At 42.2% G+C, this 19442-nt stretch overlaps 1 protein-coding gene across 2 annotated transcripts in view; it reads right to left on the minus strand.

The window, feature by feature from the left end:
- Positions 1-463: 463 nt before the first annotated feature.
- Positions 464-19442, minus strand: part of LOC117717563 (V-set domain-containing T-cell activation inhibitor 1-like) — a 52967-nt gene continuing 33988 nt past the window's right edge. Inside the window, exons 2-7 of one of the 2 annotated variants that reach the window (XM_076942912.1) lie at positions 15646-15694; positions 11418-11571; positions 10106-10158; positions 5594-5995; positions 3930-4214; positions 464-714 (exon numbers count right to left, since the gene is read on the minus strand). In XM_076942912.1, the coding sequence (XP_076799027.1) occupies positions 683-714; positions 3930-4214; positions 5594-5995; positions 10106-10157 (771 nt within the window). In that variant the 5' untranslated portion in view covers position 10158; positions 11418-11571; positions 15646-15694 and the 3' untranslated portion in view covers positions 464-682. The remainder of the gene's footprint in view (positions 715-3929; positions 4215-5593; positions 5996-10105; positions 10159-11417; positions 11572-15645; positions 15695-19442) is intronic. The other variant, XM_034514802.2, reaches the window with a different exon arrangement.

Genomic DNA, 19442 nt, shown 5'->3' on the forward strand with positions numbered 1-19442 from the left:
ACCTGGGGAGAGAATCTCTTTATTAGGCTCTCCTTGGTTGGCAAAGTACTGAAACCACATCATTACCAAAATAAAGAAAAACCTGCTGTGGAGGAAGCATAGTGTGTCAGCCCTCTGCTCTTACCAAGTCATCCAGCATGGATGTAAACCCAGTGAGACAGACCCCTGACACACAGTCCTCCAGAATTTTAAGCTTCTTTCATTTTGCAATGAAGACTTCTGAATTTTACTCAGAATTCGACATGCTGGAAGAGGGAGATTAAATAAAAACAAATCTTTAAGCAAAAGAGAAAAATCGAGATGAAGAAGCTAGACTTTGTTAATATGTAACACTCTGGATAGCCTCCTTGGTTTTGTTTGGGGTGGGGGGAGGGTTGTTCTTGGTTTCGCTTAGTTCTAAAATTTTTGGTTAGTAAGTATCCAAGACAAAAAAGAACAAGAAACACCAGAACTCCCCTGACTAAAGGCAAGGCAGATTCAATTTTTTTTAAAGAATTATGTATTTATTTTGTGTATCTGAGTACACTGTAGCTGTCTTCAGACACACCTGAAGAGCACATCAGATCCCATTACAGATGCTTGTGAGTCACCATGTGGTTGCTGGGAATTAAACTCAGGACCTCTAGAAGAGCAGTCAGTGCTCTTAACCACTGAGCCATCTCTCCAGCCTCATTCAAAAATTTTAATAATAGTTATAGTCGTTGAACCTTTTTCCTGAAAAAGCAGGGTTGGGGGGGTGAGAGATGGGGGGGTGGAGAAAGAAAACAGACATTAGTTTTGTATTAGGACAGACACACTATGCTTCCTCCACATCTTCAGAGATATTGTCTTAAAGCCACACAAGAAGGAAAAACAGTGAGCAAAGAATCCTTTTTTCCATCTAAGAATGGTAGCTCTCTCTCTAAGTGAGCTCTAAGAATACTCTATTTACTTAACTGCTGTCCATTTGTAAGATAAAATTTTGATTTACTACTTCATTCATTCATTCACTCAACAAATATTTTTGGAGAGCAATCAGAGTGGGAGAAAGGAAGCAGGAAGGGAAAAACTTTCCTATCAGCACTCAGATAAAAAGGGAAAGCAGCGTCACAGGTCCTGAGCCTCAGGGTAGCCCTCGATTGTCTGCTAGGTGTGGGGGGTCTGGGACATATGGTGAGGAAGTTGATGTCATAAGTCAGCAACTCACAACACATTCCAGGATGCTCTGGAGGAAATGATCTCAGACAAGGAAAGGTTGCAGACTGGACTGCTCCCCTTCCTGTCTCTCTGCAAACTTCTAGCTTAGGGTTACAGCTCTGCTGTTGCCCTTCTCAATCCTCATGGTTTAGCTGCTACCCTTGCAAGCCTTGGTGTCAGTGTCTTTTCCCCACGTCTGTTCCATCCATGCTCGCCTTCTAAGCTCTCCTCCTCTTATTTTACTCACCCTCGCAGGCTTAGTACTTAGACTGCACCGTTAGCAACCACTGTGGCAAACTGAATACTACCGTATAACCAGCACCCTTACCAATAAGTGGACTATTGCCAGCACCCTAGAAATCTCTTCATGTTCTCCTAGTCCCTTCACACCCCCACTCTGAGGGTCACCACTCTTCTGACTTCCTTCACATAGCAGAGATGATTTTTCCTAGTATTGAGTTTCGTGTAAATGGACTCCTACGGTGACATATAACACCTGTTTCCTGTGTGTTTCTTTCCTGCTAACAGTATGAACATTTCTTTCAGGAGTGTAAGAATCCAGTGTTTGCTGGTGTGTTCTGGATGTGGCACGGAGCTGGAGCTCAACAAATATCTGATGTGCAAAGGAAAAAAAAAATATTGAACAAATAGAAGTGACCATGAGAGACGGACTTCAGATTTGAGACAAGTCTTGGGAAACTGTCAGGAGTTTGTGACGCAGATCAAGAAAAGAAAGGTATCCCAAGAGAGCCAGAAGCAGTACAAAGGCATGGCATTATGAAAAAAACCCAAACAAACAAACAAACAAAAGTCTGAAAGCCACAGAAACTGTCAAGTCCTGAGCAAGGAGCAACGGCTGTGGGAAGAGACCCTGCAGCTGCAGAGCTGGGCAAACAGGCAAATGCCAGATCTCAAAGGCCCCTTGTAAATAAGCAGATGAGAAAATGGCTTTTTAGGTATTTCTAGGGGTGTTGAAATTTAAGGGGAATGAAGGAAAAAACAACAGTATTTTTGAAGTCAAGTCATTAATCATGTATCCTGGTGTTCTCAGAAGAGAGTCTGAAGCCCACCGTAACGTTCACAGACAACAGGCTCTTCTAAATGTGTAGGAGAGACTTAGAAGTCTGGCAGATAAGTGAGCTCCTCTTTTTTTTCCTTTGAAGGAAACCCCAGCTCATGTGGGAAATTTGAATGTACGAAGTCTATCTGGTTCATCCTGTTTTGCCAGACGGGGAGAAGAAGGTGGGAGCTCTGTCCCCTCACCCATTAGACATGGCTATGGGGAGACTCAATCCCCACACAGAGAAGACAGAGATGCTCTGAGCATCTTTACCACCCACAAAGGCTTACATCATACACCAGTGGTTCTCCAGCTTCAGTGTAGGTCAGAAATACCTTGAGGCCATATCAAAACTCAGCGCTAAGTCTCCTGCAGGATTTACTTTCCATGGGTCCCAATGGGACCCAAGAACTGACCTGTCCTTGAGTTCCCTGTGGTGATAGTGTTGCTGGCCTGGGGAATTACTACCATGTACACTTTGCTAGGCAAAGAGCCTTACACTGTCTCCTTTTTCTTCTTGCAGAGATGTGAGTTCTCCAACCCTATCATTCCTGAGCTCACTAAATGTTTTCCTTGTCTCACTAAAGGTTTTCCTTACTATAATTCATCAGATAAAATATAAGACATCCAGTTAAATTTAATAACTAATATTAGTGCATTTCAGATATATAATGTTCAACATTCATGACATTATTGGTTATCTGAAATTCAAACTTTGTGTTCATTAGTGAAGAGTTTGGTCAAACTATTTAAAGTCCGAATGTCTTCAAATAGAAAGGTACATTAAAGGCACTCATCTTGCTGGGCTAAATTACAGACTTAACATATGTGGGCTGGGGAGATGGCAGAATGAGCTCGAAGCTCTGAGTATGGTTCTCCAGCTTCCAAACAAAAATTGGGTCCAGCAGTGGTCATTTGTAATCCCAGTCCTGGGGCATCAGAGTCAGACAGATTCCTGGAGTTTGCTGCCCAGTGAGTTTAGCTCAATCCATGAGCTCCAGATTCAGTGAGAAATCCTATCTCAAAACAATAAAGTAGAGAACCGGGCCGTGGTGGTGAAAACCTTTAATCCCAGCACTCGGGAGGCAGAGTTAAGTGGATCTTTGAGTTTCAGGCTAGCCTAGTCTACAAACTGAGTTCAGGATAGCCAAACCCACACAGAGAAACCCTGTCTCAAAAAAATAAAAAAAAAGAAAAGAAAAGAAAATGAAGTGGAGAGTAGCTGAGGAAGAATACCAGCACCGGTCTCTGTGTCCATGCTTGCACACACACATATGCATCCACAGAACACACATGCACACACAGACACACGTACACACACATAACCGCATAACGTATGTAAAGTTCCAGGCATGAGGTTAGTGGCCAACAAATGGCCGCTATGACTACTCAGCCTGTCACATCAGGAAGCTCAGGTGTTTAGCAGAGGAACAGAAGCCTCATCGGAAGTGACAGCCGCCTGTGTGTCTGGCCAAGAGCTGTTGTTCCCCAGAACATAATAGTCCTTTTTCTAACTCGGGGAGACTCCATCTCACTACCCTATCTGACCCCAGGCTACAAGCTCCTGTTCCGGAGGTTTCTTTAAATCCCCAAAGTGCTCAGAAGTGCCTGATACACTTAGTGCTCAGTTAATGGATGGTGACTTCCCTGTGGTGAAAGCCTATTCTCTCCTCCCCCTCAGATCTGCACTTACTCGGGTACCGCCGGATGGATCTGATTGGCCGGTTGTTTTCGTTCGTCTCTGTGATGTGGCAGACATATTTTTCATTTAACTTGACTGGATATCTGAGGACAGAGTACACTCTGTACAAGCCATTCATTTGTTCCTCCAGGACCTCCACCGTACTGTGGTTGCTCAGGTCCCTCTCTCCTCGGTCCAACCAAGTCACATTGGGCGTGAGATACCAGCCTTTGGATGTGCACGTAACCACATCTTCATCATCGATCTTGTCAAACTTTACCTGGGGCATTTCAGAATCTGGTTGGGAAAAAAATAACAAAATAATTAGTTCCTGTTTTGTTTTAGTCCCGGGAGGCTCAGGCCTTTGGTGTATATATTAACCCTGAAGGAGACATCATGGTCTGAGGTCCACCATATTGAAAATTTTGGCTCAAGCATAATGAGAGAAAAACAGGATACGTGCGCTCTCTTGCCATCTAGGCATCTACTGCTGCTGTCTTTATTTGGAAGATCTTTCCTTCTTACTGTGGGTTTATTCCAGACTCTCCACTGATCTCAGATGCCCCAATTGAGAATCACAGAAGAGTCTGTGACCACACCACCCTGAACAAACCAGATCTCATCTGACCTCGGAAGTTCAGCAGGGTCGGGCCTACTTAGTACTTAGATAGGCTAATCACAGAAGATAAGTAATAAATGGGACACATCCCTGTAATTTCCACTACTCAGAAGGCTGAGACAGGGGGACTATTGTTGAGTTCAAGGTCAGACTGGCCTTCATAGAAAGATCCTGTCTCAAAAAAGAAACAAACAAACAAAAAAAAAAAAAAAAAAACCTGAGAAGCAGTTCTCATGGCCAGCTTTCTCACCTCTTTCAACTCTTACCCTGGAAGGAGGCAGCCTGGCAGGACTCACAGGATCATGGGCTCTCTGTCAGAAAGGACAAATTCCATGCAATACTGGAGGGTAAGGGTCTCTGAGGGAATGTGGATTCAGCCCAATCAATGTTTTTAAAACTACCTTTTAGATTTAATTTTTTTTTGATTTTATGTATATGTGTTGCCTGCACATATGTCCATGCACCATGTACAAGCCCAGTGTTCATGGAGGCCAGAAAGGTGGTTAGTTAGCCTGGAACTGGAGTTATGGATGATTGTATAGATGATTGGAGCCATGTAGGTGCTAGGAATCAAACTGATGCTCTTAACTAAGAAGCCATCTTCGTGGCCCTGAGACCTATGCTTTAATAGTGAGAAGAGTGAAGCCTGGAGAAGGTCCAGTGTCCTCCAGCATCCTGATTCCCAGCTCATCGACATTCACACTAAACTGTGTCTGGCCTTAGCACCTTCCTAGGGGACTATTGTTGTATCAGATGGGGGAGGTGAGAAGTGGGGGGAGTGGGGATGGCAGTTCCCATGTGTAACACTTGGGATTCAACCTGTGCAGCTTTGGTTACCCTTCGGTTCATTCATATTAAATCAGTGAGTGATACATACTGGTACAGACATAACACCTTTTTCTCAGAGAGACTGTTTTAGCTAAAGTGAATTGATATTCCACTAGGAATGAAGTAATCTGAGTTAGAAAACTGAGACCACTGGGAGAGAACATCTGGAGGCTATCCTTGCGGAGATAGAGCAAACTTGAAAGCCAGTTCATCTGAGAAATGTCTTTACCTTCCACTATCAGCTTGACTGTACTCTCTCCTCTCCCATTGGGGGTGACCGCTTTGCACGTGTACAAGGCTTCGTCCAAGAAATCCACGTTCCGCAGTTGAAGGGACAGGATGCCCTCAGAAATCTCACTTTGATCCACAGAGACTCTTCCTTCATACAAGGCATTTTGGTCTTCAAGTTGCTCTTCGTTGTCATAAAACTGGTAAACCACCTTTGTGAAAACTTGAAAGAAATCATAGTACCTGAAAAACCGATAGAACTCACGATCCTCCACGTCATATTCTTCTATTATGTCTTCTCTTTCCCAGTAAAACTCAAGGTTCTCTGTGCTCTCTATGAAGGAGAACTCGCAGTCAAGGGTCACATCAGTGAACGGGTGGGCCCGCACCTCTTCTGTTGACTCTGGATTGTCAAAGAAGAAATAAGGTCAGCAAAGACCAGTGACCACAGCGTTGGGTAAGGAACACAGATGACACAGAGCAGTTACTGCAGGAGACTGGCTGTTTATAAAATCACTAGAAGGCTGGGGAATTGTGCTCAAATATATCAAGAAAGACAAGGCTTAACATGTGTGTGCTCGGCCCCTGCATCTTGCCAGGCACAGAATGACACAGCAGAGTAAATCCGTCAGAGTGGACCTGTCAGGAAACTGTGTGGCTGTGGGTGTTGGCTCCAAAGCCAAGCTATGCTTGCCAGGTTCTCACTTGCAAAAGAAAACTGTCCCATGCACCGTGCACCATAACCTTTGCATAATCTCCTCCATCAGTTGCCAGCTCAGCCCTTATGTAAACATGTCCGACTGATGAAGCAGGCGTCACTCCCAGAAACTTAATGTCAAAACGATCTTGAAATTGTTCTTTACTCTCTGTTTCAGCAATCCAGGAAGGCACATTGCAATGTCAGAAAGATGGTTAATAAGTGAAAATCTTTCAGTAAACTCACCTATTCTACCTGACACAAATACCTCCCCTACAAGGCAGAGTTCTCATTAGGGGCCTGATGGTTGTCGGGACCCTGGATATATACAACTCATAGGTTCTTAGCATGGTATACATCCCTGGCTGTAGTAGGAGAGAGAGAGAGAGAGAGAGAGAGAGAGAGAGAGAGAGAGAGAGAGAGAGAGAATTGACAGAGCATCTGACTCAATGTTTTCAAACTATTTCCCCCCTGAAGTTGCCACCAGCAACAGATGAAGACTGTAGCTTGCCCCCCCCCCCCTTTCTGCTTCTCAGGAACCCAAGTTGCTCATGGTTCCAAGATGAGGCACCTGAAGCAGTTCAGAAGGAAGCAGATCTCTCAGCCTTTAGAAAGGAATTATGGGGCCTCTGCTAACCAGTGACGAAGCTTACACCCTTCAGTCTTCAGTTCTAGCCTGCTGAGAGAATGGGACTTAAGCATCAAAGGTGGGACTCCATTCAGAAGGACCCTGTCTTCCTCCTCTTTTCTCCTCCTCCTCCTCTTTTCTCCTCCTCCTCCTCTTCCTCTTCCTCCTCTTTTCTCCTCCTCCTTCTCTTTCTCCTCCTCCTCCTCTTTTTCCTCTTCCTCCTCTTTTCTCCTCCTCCTCCTCTTTCTCTTCTTCCTCCTCTTTTCCTCCTCCTTTTCTTTCTCCTTCTCCTCCTCTTTCTCCTCCTCCTCCCCCTCTTCCTCCTCCTCCTCTTCCTCCTCCTTCTTTCTCTTCCTCTTCCTCCTTTTCCTCCTTCTCCTCCTCCTCCTCTTTCTCCTCCTCCTCCTCCTCTTTTTCTCCTCCTCCTCTTTTTCTCCTCCTCCTCTTTCTCCTCCTCCTCCTCTTTCTCCTCCTCCTCCTCCTCTTTTCTCCTCCTCCTCTTCTTTTTCCTCCTCCTCCTCTTCCTCCTCCTCTTCCTCCTCCTTTCTCTTCCTCTTCCTCTTCCTCCTCCTCTTCCTCCTCCTCTTCCTCCTCCTCTTCCTCCTCCTCTTTCTCCTCCTCTTTCTCTTCCTCTTTCTCTTCCTCTTCCTCCTCCTCCTCTTCCTCCTCCTCTCTCTCTCTCTTTCTTTCTCTCTCTCTCTCTCTCTCTCTCTCTCTCTCTCTCTTTCTCTCTGTCTACCTGTCTAATCTGTCTCTTTGTGTCATCTCTGTCTCGATCCCAAAAGGTGATAGACAGCAAAAGAGACAAATCAGTGAGAGGGAGACTCAGCAAGGGTGTGCTTTATATAAAATCTATGATGAACTAGAAGGAAACTAAGTTAAGCACTAAAAACAATTCTGGGTAACACATTGAGCAGGCAAGGTGATTGGCTTGGCAATGGCTTCCAAGCCATTAGCAAGGTGCAACCCCCAGACATCCAGCAGAGGACATTCCAGGGGACAGAAGACACAGTCTGCCCACCCCAGCACACAGATGATTAGATTAACAATTGAAAGGATAGACTTGAGTAAAGCAGTCATCCTCCCTAATATGAGTGGTCACCATTCTATCTTAGTCCAGAAAAGAACAAAAACAGTTGGCCAACCTGCAAGTAATATGAATGGCTGGCTGAATCCTTGGGCTATGTTTTCCATGCAGTCATACCTGAAGTGAGACACGGTCGCCTTGCGTCTCAGGCCTTTGTACTCGATGAGAATCCTACCTCCGGCTTTCTTGAGAACCCCATTTGTGTGTGTGTGTGTGTGTGTGGTGTGTTCTGGAGAACTCTGACTTGAGTTTATGTTTATTTTGCGTTTACGATATACTAACCATATTGTAAGACCTTTCCGTTTTTATTTAACTTTAGTCTGCAAACTACACTGCAGCAGATGTTCTCTAATACAGGGGTGGGTTGTTAGGGACACACAGTTCACGCTGTGGGTGGTAGTAGACTCTGCTGAGTCTCCAGACTCTGGTTCCAAAGCTCTCCCTCCGAAATGTGCTCTTTCAGCTAATAGTCATTCTTTCTAAAGCTGACTAGCAAATCAATTACCAAGGAAACAGATGAGTGGATACAAAGAAAGGCAGGGCAGAAGGGACAGCATAGGAAGGAACATGTTATGTAATGCTTGGGAGGATGGGTTTGCATAGTTTTTAATTTAGTTTTTAAAGCCCTGGTCTGAAAAATTACAAATCTAAGCTCTGGTTCTAAATAACTCCTTACTAATCATGTGGCATCAGGCGGCTGCATTTCTGTATATATAATTAAGATACCACCTGCTCCGGGTGGTTGTGAAATACCTTGGGATTTTAGTGACTGTTTTTATATGACATGGCTCAGTCATCTTCCAGAGGGACACAAGGAAGAGAACAGATGTGTGTAGCTTCACTCACTCCAATCTCTCTCCTAAGAGTATGTATTCTACACCTTGGGGGATCATTGATCTTAGTACCCAGCACTCAGCCTAGGAGGTCTTGCTATAGTTGTACCCTTTACAGCCTTGGAAGAAAAGGCTTCACGTATAGAACCTCAAAGTGCCATCCAATATATAAACGTATCAGCGCTAACAGCTGTAACCTCCTTTTTCTCATCCGCATCTACACCCATTCTTTTTCATGGCTTGGGTAGCACTTTACTGTGACTATCAATTCATTTTGCCTTTGTCTCCTTTACCTACCAACCTACACACACACACACACACACACACACACACACACGCATACATACACATCTACAACACACACACACACATGCATGCACACCTCAGTCATCAAGTGAAAAGAGCCAAGAAATATTGCTCAGTGAACCAAGGCTTGTATTAAATTCCAACTTATCACTGAGGTCTAAGGATGCTGCCCATCAGAGACGAGAGCCACTGGGGGAGGTCTCCAGTGAGATGGCATGCACCTGAAGGACTGACGTGTTACATCACTGTGTGGAACAGTTACCTAGCAGAGTTTGCACAGTAGCTTTTTATAAACTTACTTTTTGTATAAACTTTGCTCATATACTTCAAGTTAGAACATGCACAACAGCTTTTATAAACTTTTAACATAAACTTTGCTTATATACTTCAAGTTAGAGCATGCACAATAGCTTTTATAAACTTTTAACATAAACTTTGCTTATATATTTCAGGTTAGATCAATTACATTAACAATTTCAGAATCTGTGCCTGGCTCATCACCCATACTTTTGCACACTTGCGTACAAACAGTATTAAAAAGGAATTGTGTTGTATGACCAAATTTCTGATGCTATAAAATTGGGTACTTTCCAAAGTCACTTGAAGGTGGGGGTTCTGAGTGTATTTTTTTCTGCTGTGAAGTTTGCACTGAACACGGGGATAGTTAGTCGTGTGGCTATGGCTTCAAATGGGCAAGCCAAATTTGGAGGGAGGGGTTTCTCATTAAAACAGAACTAATGTTTTTACAAAATGTATATGATACTCTCCCACCCATCTCACCAGTTTTGTAAGGCAAATATAATATTTGCTTTTCATATTTAACAAATAGCAAGACTGAGATTTGAAGAGATTAAATCACATGCCTGGTTGGTCGTTTTTAGTTTTTATTATTTTTTAAATCACTGTTTTTACAATCTCCAAAATGGTTTCAGAAATTCAAAGTTTTTGAAAAAATTACTCACCTGCATCATGAAGAAGTAGAAGTAGGTTAACCCACACCAAAAAGAAAGCCATTCTGTGAGGAACAAAAGGTAGACATTTGCTTCAGCTAACAGAAAACCTGGGCCTCACAGCCACAGGAACCTGTGAGGAGTGGGGTCTCCATCATATCACCTGGACATTCCAGATCAAGGCAAGGCGCCACAGCAGATAGGTGTCTCTAACCTGTACTCCATGTGTGACTGTCAACTAAGTCACTCCACTCCACCAGGGAGTTCTACCACAGAAGTACATCTGTGTGTAGATAAAGGCACAACACTCAAATCAAGTCCAGCCTCCCACTTGGCTTCATTTCTAATTATTCCTCTACACTTTAAGTTCCACTAATACATCCCAGCATCACGGTGCCATACCCCCAACATACACACACACACACACACTATTGCCTGTATCATTACTGACATCATTTAATGGGTGATATGACAGTCAACAGGGCTGTGGCTAAATGTCATGGAGGAAAAGTTCTAAAAATACAATGTGTTTTTTTATAACTCAACAAGATCTTATCAACTCTTCCTGATATGAAAGCTTTCATCATTAAGAAAGATAGATTCCCAGGCCTTCCCGATCACCTTCAATTCCAGGTAAACAGAATTGTCACCCCTCTGCTGTTCCTCTGCCCTCTGCACTGCTATCTAATTCTCTTCCGCATTTATAAAGCTTGTCTTCAATGATCCTAACAGTAACATGGGTTTAATGCAAAATAGTTTTTAATAAACAAGAATATTAAAATCACCTTCAATTTATCTACTTTGCCTTATAACTATTTGTATTCACATCTAACTACAGATCTACTAGGCTGATCATTCCACAAGAATGGGATGAGGCACTGCACTTATGTAAAATATCCATCAGAGTAGTCCATATATTTTAGATCCAATAAATATTCGTTAATAGAAGTAAATGAATCTGGCTTAATTTTTTTTTTTTACAAAGTTTCACTGACTAAAAGGGAGAAATAAAACAACCTTTCCAAAAAACTCAAAACAAACAAAAGAGATGACTGCACTAGTACTGAGAAGAGTAAATTATTCTAAAACAGAAAATTCCAGCCAAGTAACAAGGCCTTGCCTCTAGTGGTTATATCTTCTTGAAGTTTGTCTGGTTTAGCAGAAAAACCACAGAGAGGTCTATGAACCATCGCTGTGGCAACATGATTGTTAAGGGACCAGACACAGTCGGAGCAGACACCTCAACACTTCAGTTACACTGTGAGATGCTTGACTGGCCAGCAAGTCCTCCCAAATAGGCATTCTCTTTATGCAAAGAACTTACCTGTATGCCAGCTGGTTTCTCTGATCAGCCAGGTAAGAAGCAAGTGAGGCGGGACCAGCAGGTCTTCGAAGGGATAGTTGTGTGGCAGTCCTCAGGGAGCAGGCTCAGAGACACTGCTATTACCAACCTGTTGCCACAGGCGTTCAGTAAGGAACTGTGAGAAGACAATATTTCTGCAGTCATACTTGTTAGCTTAAAGCTCTTTCCAGAGGTCATGAGGAGAACTAAAAAGAAAATTCTAAACTTCTGCTGGGCACTTACTCTAAACTCATTTTTTTAAGTCAAAATTTTGAAATCTAATAGAATAGTATGAAGGAAATATTTGCTATTTAATTTTGGTGGAAAAAAAAACCCCAAAGTACAAAACTTTATAGGTACATGATGCACAAGGTTGCATGATGTCAGCCTTGTGAGGGGAACCGTGTGCTCATGGAAGAAGAGAAATGTATCATGATAATAGTATAATTATTTCTGGGTGGTAGGATATCAAGTCTAGTACTTTCATTACGTGTTCCTGAATCAGTGACATTTTCTATTACGTTATGACAAAGGTAAGTGGAAAAATAGGAGTGACAGGTGTTATATACATCCCGTGTACAGACAGTCAGGGTCCAGAAAGGAGTGAGAAAAGAAGACTTCTCCCTTAGTTTCCTCCTGTTGAGAGTAAGTACAGATTGTGTCCTATTGAAGCCTTATTAATACAGACTCACATTCAGAATGGAAAGTTCTGTATTAAGACGTCTGTCTCTCTTTCCCATCCACACAGCCCATGGATTACTATCCTGTCTTAACTGGGTTGACTGCAGCCTGACTCAGAATAGCCAAGGTGAACTATAGTCCAGCATGTAAGTGAGCCCGTCTGTCAGCCAACATACTCCTCATAGCGGGGCCGATAACATGGTGACAAGAACTGTCGGTAGCCTCCAGCTGGAAGTCACGTAGGATCATACACTTCATGCTCTTTTATGACTGGTTTCTTTCACAGATAGATTAGCATAATGTCTTCGAGAGTAACATGTATTGATATCTCTTTGCTTAACAGTGTTCCACTCACTGTATGGATTGGTCACATTTTATCAATCCTCTATCCATTTGTGGGTTTGGGGTTAATTCCAGTTTTCCACTGCCATGAATACCGCTGTTATTCATGTGTTCATGTGTGCATGTTTGTGATGACTTTCTTTTTGCATGTTCTCTTTGGTATATTCCTGAGATGGGGACTGCTAAGTCATGTAACTCCTGTCGTGAGCCTTTTCAGACCATCCTGATGGGTTTCCAAAGTGACTAACCCATTTTTCATTCCCATAATCAGCCTCTGATCTATCTCATAGCCTATGAGCCCATTGTTCACATGTGCACCAACACTGGTTGCTATTTTATTTTGGAATTTCTAGGTGGGCATGGGTAGATTGTTGTGGCTTTTTCCCCTTTCCTTCTCCCTCTCACTCTGGCCCCACTTGCTCTGGCCCCACTTGCTCTGGCCCCACTTGCTCCAGCCCCACTCGCTCCCGCTCGCTCTGGCCCAAAGGTTTTTATTTTATGTTTCATTATATGTAAGTACACTGTAGCTGTCTTCAGACACCCCATAAGTCAGTGTTCTTAACCACTGAGTCGTCTAAACAGCCCTCATTGTGGCTTTTATTCATATTTCCCAGATGACTTACAATGTTGGCTCACGTGAACAATGTTTTTCATTGTTCCCTGTGCTCAGGTGATATGTACATGTTTCCCTTCTAAAATTGCATTTTTTAATCATCTCTGTGTTCTATTCCTACAAAGGAAGTCCCACACACTTAAAAGCAGTGTGGTGTTTCAAATTGAGACATTCTTCCATATTCTTGGGCACCTAAATACTTGATCCCCAGTTGGTGACATTATTTGGGTAAGTTTAGGAGATGTGGTCTTGCTGAGAGAAGTATGTCACTGGGGGGGGGTGGGGGTTCTGAGGTTCGAGGTTTCAAATGCCATGAATCTTTTCCAGTGTGCTGTCTTTGATTTTCCTGTTTGGGGTTCCTGGGTTCCTGAGAAGTGAGCTCTCTGCCAAGGCGGCTTATCACCTACTACCTCTGCTCCAATAACATGGACTGGAAATGTAAGTCAAATCAATTTTTTCTATACATTGTCAGCCATGGTATTTTATCACAGCAAAAAATAAATAAATAAATAAAAATAAAAATAAAAAAAAGAGTAACTAAGCCAGGCAGTGATTTAATGTTTTAAAAAATTATGACTACTATAAGTTAAATTGCATTGTGTTGGCACCCAGCTCCATCATATCTTGTGGCTTGGAAAGTTAATCGATTCTCCCATATCTTGGTTTTTGTGTGTAAAATGGTATTAATACAATCTAGTCTATAGTTTGGAGATCGCATTGAGTAAAATATTGATCACAAAGCCCATAGGACAGTATATGGCTCTTAAAACCAATAAATGTTACTTTTTTTTAATTAAAAGAAATGTGTGTGGGTATTTTGCCTGTATGTATGTCTGTCTACCAAGTATCAACTTGGAGCCCTTGGAAGCTAGAAGAGGGCTGAAGTTACAGGTGTTTATGAGCTGGCATGTGGGTGCTGCAAGTTAAATCCAGGTCCTCTGGAAGATAGCCAATGTTCTTAACTTCTTACCCGTTTCTCAAGCCCTTATTTTTAGTAATTATACTTTTCAACGTATATCCACATAGTTTTTGTGTTGGCTTACAGACAATTCTGCTAGGCTCCTCCCAACAGCAACCTAGCAACAGCTTTCGTCATCACCTGCCAGGTGAGAGCCAGGTACACCAGCCCCCTTCTTCCACTCTCTTTTTCTATCTGTTCCCATGTGTTCCTGGCCAGCCTCACTTTCTCTCTTTCTATCCTTCTCTGTTCCCTGACCAAGCCCAGTCAGCTCTGAGGCTGAAGGCAGGTTTGTTTATTCCCACTTTTCTTTTAAACTCTTTTAATTACATGCAAGTATTTAAATAGTTCTAGGTTGAGGAACCAACAATACAATAGATACAAACAGTCAAGGAACAAACAAGGTAATATACAAAGTCCTGTGATCACTCCCGTGATCACCCTTGCCGCTTCTAAAGGCTTAATAGGATGACAAACATATCTGAGCCTCCTTCCCTGTCCTAGCTCACAGTCACATTCATGCCGGAGGCCTACTTCTGTGTTCTAGCCTAAGACTTAAATTCCTGACTGAACTTACTTCCTTGTCATGGCCCAATGTCAGATTCCTGCCTAAAGCCCATTTCCTTGTCCTTGGCCAATGTCGGATTCCTGCCAAGCAGCCCCAAAAGCTCTCCACAGTTCCTCTTTCTCTGCCTCTACTTTTCCAGGTGCCCACTCCCTTCCCTTCTCCCACAATAAACTTCCTTATATCAGGTCTGTCACGCAGCGTGATTTTTTTCAGGGGGGCGCCTTGGCATGAGCCTTCCAGGTAGTCCCTTCTGTCACTGCCACAGTTATATTTCATAACAATTTGACCAATGGTATTTGTAAATTAATAAGTTTGTAGTTTATTTTAGATCATTTATCATTGAGGTAAGATTGGCTATTAGGGAAACTCAACATAAGAGTGAAACTGGCCAGCCATGGTGCTACATCATTTTAGTTCCAGCACTTGGGAGGCAGAGGCAGGTGGGTTTCTGTGAGTTCAAGGCTAAATTCATACACTGGGTGTCTGGACAGCTAAAGGAAGCTACATAGCAAGACCTTGTCTCCCCAAAACAGTGTCAAGTAGTTATGAAATATAGGCTAAGCAAGTAGTTAAAATAAGAAAATATAGAATCACTCAAGCTCCCCACAGAAAAAGACTTCATCAGGTTTTAGATGGAAAAAATAGCTTAAGATGAAGTAAACCCAGTGGTAGTATCATGTAGCACTAGTAAATGCTCAGCCAAAGATAAGTCACATGCAGAAAGATCAGGTTATTACCTCAGTGTCAATAGTGAAGCCATACTTGAGGAAAGGCATACAGAAAACTGGTCAATCTATCAGTTCTCCAGCAAGAACAAACTAACCCCGAAGACCAGCTACTGCTAACTAAACCAGTTGAGTTTAGCTATCTGAAGACTTACTCTGAGCCCCTGGAAACACAGAGGCTGACTCCTTAGGATACACTCAAACGCTACAGTCTCCAGCAAAGTACAATGATATGTATGCTATCGTGAGGAAATACGGTATTTTTGTACACTTACTAAAAATGATAATTAAAAAATAAGAGGAATCACTAAAGTGTTACCTACCTTTATGTCCTGTCTAGCAGGGCATTAAACAGGGGTCCAGGGAGGTCACCTGAAAGAGAGTGGGATAACGGCTTGTCTATAGGCTGATCAAACTGTAATTTTTACTTTTTCACACCGGGGTTATATACACGAAAAGGCAGGATGTAGGGAAGGGGATGATGCAGGAGCATAGGTGTTCAGGGGTAGTACAGATATCTTCTAGAACAGAGTGTCAGCTGGATGAAGGTTCAGGGGTCAGGTTACTATGACTCCGCCTATGGTTCACTTGTCCTTATCTAAGTTGGTACTATCCGCTGAGGCTGCCTATTTACAAGGTCTATGACTATTCAGCCTGGCAATTTTCCACCAAAGCTGCCAGTTTACAATAGTTTATAGCCATCTGTTTCCGTGTTTTTTTCACAGAGACCCAAGACTTTGCTCTTATCATGCATGTATGTCAGGCTTATGGCTAATTTTTAGGTCTATGGCTGATTCCAGGTCTTTAGTGTATAAGCAGGGCTGCCCCTGACATCTCCCCCTTCTCTAAGTATAGAAGGACCGTGGCAATTCCAATTTCGCAGAGGTGGGGATAGAGGTCTGACCTCCAGTAATTAAAGGGGACCTTGTAATGGCTCCAGTCCTCCTGTCGTTGTTCAGTGAGGTGACAGAACCCTACCCATCCCGATGTCTTTTTCCTGGAGAGGGGATACTTTTGACATCAGCCCCTATGCAGTCAGGCTTGTCCCTCAGGGAACCCAGAGAAATATTTTAAATTTTATATTCCCTTGCAGTGCTTAGCCTCACAGCCTAAGCAAGAATTTAGATCGCCAGTCAAAGGGGGTTCTGGGTGGCCCCTCTCTGCTTGGTCTAGGAGTGGGAGTCCCCTCTTTTAGGTTGAGTGGAGATGTGTTTTGGGAACACCCTGGATAGAGTAACAAACTCGTCTTGTGTCTTGTGGTCCACCATAGCTAACTTATGATAATGTATCTGAATAGGTTTTGCTATCAAATCATCTATCTGTTGTTTCACAAATTTAGTAAGCCTATTTAAGGCCCAGGGACCAAAAGAAATAAGCAGAAGTAACCCAATTAATGGTCCCAAAATTGTAGGAAGTAGGGTTGACTGACAACCATGAAGAGGTTAAAGACCAATTCTTGTACCAGCTCTCACCTCTCTCTCTCTCTCTCTCTCTCTCTCTCTCTCTCTCTCTCTCTCTCTCTCTCTCTCTCTGTGTGTGTGTGTGTGTGTGTGTGTGTGTGTGTGTGTGTGTGTGTGTGTGTGTGTCTTTTTTCAAGGTTTGAAAGAACTTTAGTCTACCCTAGGGGTGTGTAGATAAACCAAAATGAAAGGGATCTGCAGTGGAAATGACTCAAAACCCTGTGTTCCAATCTGAGAGTTTGGCTGTCATCTGATAGACAGTGGTAACCCATGATATTAGCAAGTCTCTGCACATAAGTTCTACAACTGGCAAAAATTACTAGAACTCTCTGCGTCTCTTTCTAGTTTGCTTCCATGGTTTCCCCCTAGGTTCCTTGGGTTAAATTCCTAAGAGAGAATGAGAATTGCACACATACACTCCCATACACACTTCTGATTGTCTTCATTCGGTCAGGGTGGTACAAATGATGGTGGGACAGGCAGTCTACAGATGGCCTCTCTGATCAACTGTGGTCCTGAAGTAGGGTCACATAACAAAAGCATAGCAGCTCAAATTTTGTTTTCAACTGATCTACTCTGGCTGGTGTCTGATATACACAGAATTCCCAATCTCTACAAACTCCCTGTGATTCTAATATCACATTAGTTTTGAAGTGCCATAAGTTGGTAGATGCCTTTTGAAATCCTGTCTAGTCAGTATTTGAAAAATCTTATCATTCTGAATGAGGGAAAAAAAGCACACGAGGCTAGGTTCAATGAAGCAGTGTGTCGTAATTTAAAGGTCATGGACTTTGGAGTCACACAGACGTAATGCTAAATTTCTACAATGCCTGTCACTATTTATGTCATACAAGATATTTACTCTTTATTTCTCAGCTTAGGGTTCCTCCCCTCTAAAATAGGGTCAAAAGCTCCTTTTAGTAAATTATATTGAATTTATAAGTTGTTTGAAATGTAATTTATCTGATGTAGAAAATAAAAGTTAATGTTAAGTTCTTGATAAATGTAGATGCTTAACAGATGTTAGTCTGCTTTTAACTAAAAACGTTTATAAATAATACTGTTAGTCAGAAGCTGAGGCACTGTGGGGATTGGAGATACAATTATAAAGGAAGACATTCCTCTCAGCTCCTCTCAGGGACCTTTCAACCCAACCTAATCACTGGAAAGAAAGGAAGGAAGGAATAAAGGAAGGAAGGAAGGAAGGAATAAAGGAAGGAATAAAGGAAGGAAGGAAGGAAGGGGGAGAAAGAAATCAACCAGGCAAATCAGATGCACTAGTTCAATCAGTGAAAATGATCTGAAAGAAATTACAGCTGTAAAAATGCACAGACTGGAGATCACCATTTAAGGGAAATAAATCAGATTCGGAAAGACAAATGTCCCACATTTTCTCTCATACCTGATATAGATTCTAAAATCTATCTCTCTCCATATATAGAAAAGATACATATATAGATGTGTGTGTGGGTATGGTCTGTGTGTGTGTGTGTATGTAAGCGTGTGTGTGGACTGAGTAGAAGGAAGAAGGGTTTGGTTTGAAAGGGAGGAGTAAGGAGAAGAAAACAAATACTGCAACCCTCATATGTAGAGCCTATGTGTACATAACATGAAAGCGGAAGTGGGTGGTCGGGAGGAAGGGCTGGGGTGGCAAAGGAGAGTGAGGGTGGATTGAAGGGCAAAGACACAATGGTACGCATGTACAAACAGGCTGTGGAGAAGTGCATTACGTATTACACTTACATAAAAATTAACTATAAACAAATCATGCCTGCAATGGACGGTAGGGAGTTGAATATAGGGGTGTGCACAAAAAAAAATGAAAATAAAGAACTTCTCTTTACATGGGAGCCTATTCTGATTGAAGAGATACACTGCTTACATGGATATTGATAGTTTTCTTGCTATGGCTTCAAAAATAATACCATGTTCAACTTTTAGAAGATACTTTCTGTTCAATGATCTGGTTCCACCTATCTTAAATTCAACAAATAGATATTGATAGTGCAAATCTTTATTTAAATAGGTCACACTTCAGCCTTCAAGCAGTATAGTTAAAATTTTGTCAGTTTACACATTTCTTTATTACAACTCTATTTTCTACCCTCTTTCCTTCACTGTTTAAAAAGGAGTTTCTGTCCTATTCAGGACTTTCTACATAACTTCAATTTCTATTATTGAGATCATCTTTTCCCTATTACCTGATGTGTAATCTTAGCTTTTTCCGAATCATGTTTTTTTTCCTCATTTTACATTGCTACTGTTTAATTGTTGTTTTATCAAGGGTACACATTTTTAGGGCATTAAGTAGTCTTGATCACAGTAGGGCTTCTTCTAGAATATTAGTTTGATCTGAAATACGGTCCCTTCTTTTAAAAGAAACTTTCAAATCAGATGTCTTCAAGATACTTGCAGATTTTATTTTTTTAGACACAGTCTTTTTTTTTTTTTTTTTTAATTTTTTGTTACCCTGACAGTCCTAAAACTATGTAGATCAGGCTGGTACTCCCAGAGATGCTCCCATCTGTCTGTCTCCTGAGTGTAGGGATTAACAGCAGATACCACTATGACAGGCACACTTTTTTTTTCTTAAATTTCACCCATAGATTGTTAAACTAACAAACTATATCCTCCCATGACAAGTCGATCATAAAGCTTAG

This window comes from Arvicanthis niloticus, chromosome 12 (genome assembly GCF_011762505.2).
Source record: "Arvicanthis niloticus isolate mArvNil1 chromosome 12, mArvNil1.pat.X, whole genome shotgun sequence".
Lineage (NCBI taxonomy): Eukaryota > Metazoa > Chordata > Mammalia > Rodentia > Muridae > Arvicanthis > Arvicanthis niloticus.